Here is a 6,000-nt window from a genome sequence, read left to right on the forward strand (position 1 = left end):
ACTTTTGAACACATCTGTTTTTCTTTGAAAACTAACTATATCCCCCCATTTGCCCCTAAATAATGCCATTTTTTTATGTGGACCATCTTGCCTTGCCTGTTTCTGATACTATTAATATCATCCTGCTGCTAGGTAAATATCATATCCACTGTGTTAAATGGAGGAATCATAAACCTTCCTTTCATTGGTTTATTAATTACTTTAAAACCCTTTTTCTTCTCTTTAAACCATTTAAAAAATACAAATATGTCAAAAAAAATGAGTCTTAAATTCTCCCACCATCTATTCTCATTGCATCCACCTTCTTTGTTTTTCATATTTCTATGGCTCTTTCTCTGTTTGATTTAAATGTTTGCTGATATAAATCCCTTTACTTTGTATTTTTTCACTGTAATTAATCTTCATCTGTTCGTGTACTTTTGCCATCCTCTCTCAGAATATTTTTTCATGTAAATATCAATTGCTTAGTAAAAAACAAACAAAAAACAAACATGTGAACCGGCAACTTTTGGATGCATCTGTGTTTTTAACACAACTGAGTCAAATATGAGATAGCAAGGCTTAGTTATTTGATTCAGGTGTTCAAGCTTAGGGCAAGGGACAAATCTAAGTTACAGATCACCGACCCGCCAGGATTTTTGTAACACAGATGCATCTGAGGGAAGTTTTCATAGAATGTCTTTGTGGCGGATCCTTCTACCTCCACCACAAAGTTTGTGTAGTTTCATAGTTGTGCAAATGCAGATCAGCTGGAGGTGAAGCAGTCAGGAACAAACCACTTTCCTAAGAACTGAGGGGGGAATTTTAAGTTTACTTTAGTTATTTTGTCGCCTTAATATTTAATTATTTGTGCTAAGTTAAAGAGTTTTATTTATGTTTTAGTTTTGTATGGACTTTTATTTATTTATTGCTTCTCTGTTATATTCTGCCTCCCTCATGTAGCCACTTTAGGTTATTTATACCCCTATTTAAGCAGCTTCTGTTCTTTATCAGTAGATCAGTTTTTTGTTTTAGTTCCTGTTCATTTGACCTCAGTTGAGTTGGGCCGAAATCCATGCTATTTATTTTTTAAGCTGCTTTGTATTTTTTTTTTTTAGCCTTTTTAAAATATTTTTGACACTATTAAATTTATTTTTTTTTTTCAATTTTTGAACACCTTTTGTCCTTATTTAAGTTTGGTCCCTCGCAGTCTTCATTAAAAGCCTAGTCAAAGTCTGTACACCATCCAAATGGAAAGACGTAAAACAAAAACTGCATACATTCTCCTTCATAGCTTGAGGTTTGTTTTTGTTTTGTTTTTACAAGGAAGGAGTAAAAAGTTTCCATATAATCAAAGCTGGTTGAGAACTACCCTAAAAGATCTGCATTTTCTTTATTTTAAAGATTAAAGGAGAATTTTAGATCTGCACTCATTGGGAATTTTCAGATTTAAAGACCAAACTCTGGGTACATAAAATGAAACTGCAGTGAAAGTTACCTAATCGGCTAAAATCTGAAAGTATAGTAGTATAGTATAGAGTTTTATAGTCAGACAACACAAGGACTGAGTTGTTTAATCTTATTGCAACATGATACTTTCAAACCCTTGGACAAGCATGGTAGTGGTAGCATCATGCTACAGACTTCAAATAAAAAAGTCATAATGTTGTAGACTAATCATTTATTTTATAGCAAAATAATCAACCTACAGCAAAAAAAATGAGCAAAATTAAATGATTTACTTTACAAGAAAAATAATTATACAGTTTAATCAAATTAAAAATAAAAATAAACTAAGTATTTCCGGCAACAGCCTCGTCTGTTTCCCATATTTCATCATCATACATATTAGCTTTAGATGTCTCTGTTATTGTGCCGGTGAGATCTGTGCTGGGAGCGCCGTCCGTCTCCTCAACGCTTTGGACAGAATCTGCAGAACCTTCTTCGGTTCCTTCAACAGATTCCCTCCTTAAATCTCCATCACCTCCGTCCTCCCTGACAGGCAGACTCTCTTCAGGCCTTTCGTCAGAAACCGTAGAGTCCGACTTAGATGCAGGTACTTCTGTTGCACTCTGCTCTTTCTCAGCGGTTGAAGAAGCCGGTAAGTTTCTGTCCTTCATCTCCTCTGGGTCCCGATGTCTGTTTTCCAGCCCGAAGAAGTTGTTGCGGACAACGTATCGTACACACTGCAGGAGAACGTTCCTCTCATGGCGGATATCTGGGGCCAATAACTGAACGAAGGAAGAAAAAAAAACAGTCGCATTAATAATGGGAACTATTTTGACCTCAGAGGGAAGATTTATAAAAGGCTGGAATAAGTTGACTATGATCGATTTTAATACAAACGCACCAATCAGATGTCAGAGCTCCAGTAAAAAGTTTTTATAAAGCAATGAGCTTCCAATAATCTTAGCTAACTTCAATTTCTTTTCAATAACTGAGTGATTATAGCATCTAATATTACTATATTAGTAACTATAAACTGATGAACTTTGCTTTAATATATTCAGTCTTCCTTTCACCTTCTGAAGAACCAAATTAGCCATAATGGAAATAAATAAAAGGTAGGGGATTGGTGTTGTTGAAGCAAAGGCGTCGCTGCTGTGACATCTATTCAAACTATTAAGCAAAGTATGGGGCCAGAAATCTGATAGTCTGAAGGGGGAAACACTTTATAAGAAAAGGATTCTGCTGCAGTTGCAACATGGCCTCATTTACACCATCAGTGCTGGAAGTCCACGACAAAAGTTAGTTAATTCATCCAAATTGTTAAAATCGTCTTTATAAAATTATTTTTTGCTGTAAGGCAATTTAGATTTTAAGGTTATATTTCCATTGTAACTCTATTATTTGTTTTGTCTATATTTTTACCTTTCTGAAACACAGTTCACATTTGAACATATGAGATGGAGAAAGAAGTGAGGACTAGGGCTGCAACTAACGATTTTATGCAAATCGATTAATTTCTCAATTATTTTTTTTTTTATTAATAATTCAAAAACCGAAAACCAAAAAATCCTTAAAAAAAAACTTTTAAAAAAACAAAACAAGGGAAAACCAAAAATTTCCACCTCAAGAAGTCCAAAAAAAACAAAATGAAAAAACAATTTTTCCTTAACCTAAAAGCCAAAATTTTATATATTTTTGTTTACCATCTTGGTGTAATTACTGCTCTAAGTGGGTCGCTCTGTCAGCTTAAGGCATGTTTTAGATCAGGGGTAACCAATTAAAAATCAGCGGGATCTGAATAAAGAAAATCATCAACCAGTAAAGATCCAGAGACATTTTCAATCATAATATGTTACTTTAAACAGAATTTAACACTGAAATAAAAGGAGGTTTTTATGCATTCATGTTATGCATTCAATTTTTTTTATTAAAAATATATATTAAAAAAAGAAACTTTTTTTTTATTTTAAAACCGAAAGTGTTTTTGAAGTAGAGAACAACAATCCTTCAGTTTGGTATACAGACAATTTCCTGATTCACATGTTTTATAAAACACCTGAACTAAACATTTGTTTTTGTTTTTTTCTTTTGGCTTTAGGCTGACCTGCAAGGCTTTAAACCTGGGTTTGAATGGCGACAAAGCCTTTCTAATGCACATATCAAGGTTCTCATTTTGATTCTGGATCAATATTTATTCTTGATTCTGTTCATGCTGTTAGTAGGTTGAGCCAAACATCCCCTAAATGTTCAGGCTCCGGTCCGGCCAGGTCAAGATCCGCTATTACAATAGCACCAAACAGGAAAAAGAATGGCGAGAATATCCAGTTTGTCAAATTAAAATATAGTAACAGATCGGCAATTACATATTAGATCATAATTCTTTTATATTTCAAAAAACTAACTGTTTATTTAAAATATTGGATGCAAACTATCGGTACTTCAACAGACGAGGCAGCAGATTTCTCATCTCCATCGGAAACTGAACATCTGCTGGATTCTGATGGGGATTTTTTTCAATATTTCATATTAAATTAAGCGTTAATGATGCACAATATTAATGATAATATCACGCATGCTCTCCTCAAACTCTGAGGCAGTCGGAGTGCAGCAAGACGGAAGGAACAGCGGAGGCTGTAGGCTCTAGCAGGGTGGAGACGGAGGATGTGGGAATCGGGGTAACAGGAGAAGCGGCACAAGTGAAATTAGAAAACATGTGGTAATTTATAAATGTTTTAAATCAGGTTCAGTATCTGTTTTAGAGTCTCTACACTCCAGTTAATGATTAATTAATTACTAAAATAGTCGAGATGATTTATTTAATAATCTTTTAATCCGATTAATGGTTTCAGCCCTAGTAAAGACACCTAAATCTAAAATCAGCTAAATTAATACCAGTGCTTTATCCCTCCTCTGTGGACCAACCATAACCCCAACATTCAAGGCAAGAAACCTAAATCTTAGCCTGGTGGATTTAAGAAATCATTAAAATCCTGTTAGAACCAAATTCTGGGGCTTTTATCAGATTTCCTGTACTGATTAAACTGTTTTGCGTTACATAATCAATCGTTACATAATCCAATGTGTATTCATGGCTTTCATTGATCACAGCCAACCAATCAAAAGTAAAGCTGGTTTAAGTCAGAAGCCTTTACCATTTCTAGTAACGTTGCACGCCGAGGCTGAGGCACATCTGGACCTCTTCGCCCCCTGCCTCCTCTCCCCCCTCCTCTTTTTCTCCTGTCGTTCCAGATGTTAGGACCAGACACCGGCTGAGGAACTGTATGAGCCTCACTGGCCTTTTCCACATGTTCAGGGACTCCACCATGCCCAGAAGGTTGTCTCTCCTCGTTTAGGATGGCCTGGTTTTCTTGCAGCACCTCCTTGGCTCTCAGAATAGGAGCAGCTGCAAAGCAAACATCTGTTTAAGCATCAAAACTAAACAAAAAACATCAACTAAGAATGGACTGAAATCCATGAGCTCACCATCTGGTTCCTCGTCGCTATCACTGGAAGAACCATAGTTAGCCATTAAGGACCCGAGAGCTGAGCTCATCTGTTTGGGGGGAACAACCACACCACCTGTGCTCCGTTCTGGATCCGGTTCCTCTTTATCAGAACCTGCAAGAACACCAAACACATGTTTAACATCTGTATTCATCCATTTCATTTGGAGAATTCACAAAGTATCAGCAGCTTAAGATAAACTCACTGTGTTCAGTACTGGCCAGAACTCCCAGTGGATCTCCTCCATTGGAGAGATGGTTGACTAGTTTAGGGGCCTCTGCAGCAGTGCCATTTAATGGGGGTGGCCCCTGATGATGCTGCCCTCTGGACCCTCTGTTACCCCATCCTCTACCTCTACCTCTGCCTCTCCCTCTGCCCCTCATCCGCCTGAGAAAAAAATACATCAATCCACATCAGGGGAAACATTCCTTCTAGGTGTTCATTGCTTCTCCAGATTTTAGTGGACTATGATGGTTTATGATTATAGATACCAGACTGGAACAGAAGCTTTACCATCAGAAGCATTGCTTAAGTATGATTAATCATGATCACAAATTCAGTTTCTTTTGAAAATGGCAAAAATCATTTTAAAAATGCTAATTTTCACAAAGATGTTGCACAATCTGGAGGAAAATGGGCTAAATAACAAGCTACCTGGCAGACAATGACCTACAACAAGAAGGGTAAAGCCAAAACACGTCACTGCTGAAGGACTTAGGTGTTCACAGGGTGCTCTATCCAATCATGTTGATGGAAAGTTGAGTGGAAGGAAAAATGTTGGTGGAAAATGGTGCAGAGGCAGCCTGATCTTTGTGATGTTTAGAGATCAACCTAAATTGTCAGCTCCTTAAAATATATCCTTTCTTAAAAAAAAAACAACTATTAAAACAATGTTACTTGTAAACTCCATCCTTTGTAAGGAAGAGATCCACAAGTTTAAAGTCGTAGGGAAGCGGCCGTTCCAGCGGTTGCATTTCCGAATTCTCCCGAGTGGTGCACGACTTTACGCGAGTGAATAAAGTGATTGTGATTGGTCATTTATCAAGGGGGCGGGATTCTTGTGGCGGA

At 36.8% G+C, this 6,000-nt stretch overlaps 1 protein-coding gene across 1 annotated transcript in view; it reads right to left on the bottom strand.

Moving 5' to 3' along the window:
• Positions 1-1,676: 1,676 nt before the first annotated feature.
• nufip1 (nuclear fragile X mental retardation protein interacting protein 1) overlaps positions 1,677-6,000 on the bottom strand; it is an 8,903-nt gene continuing 4,579 nt past the window's right edge. Inside the window, exons 3-7 of the mRNA XM_015377766.1 lie at positions 5,830-5,843; positions 5,138-5,319; positions 4,912-5,046; positions 4,581-4,831; positions 1,677-2,210 (exon numbers count right to left, since the gene is read on the bottom strand). Coding sequence (XP_015233252.1) covers positions 1,773-2,210; positions 4,581-4,831; positions 4,912-5,046; positions 5,138-5,319; positions 5,830-5,843 — 1,020 coding nt within the window. The 3' untranslated portion in view covers positions 1,677-1,772. The remainder of the gene's footprint in view (positions 2,211-4,580; positions 4,832-4,911; positions 5,047-5,137; positions 5,320-5,829; positions 5,844-6,000) is intronic.

This window comes from Cyprinodon variegatus, unplaced genomic scaffold (assembly GCF_000732505.1).
Source record: "Cyprinodon variegatus isolate N-32 unplaced genomic scaffold, C_variegatus-1.0 Scaffold9, whole genome shotgun sequence".
Lineage (NCBI taxonomy): Eukaryota > Metazoa > Chordata > Actinopteri > Cyprinodontiformes > Cyprinodontidae > Cyprinodon > Cyprinodon variegatus.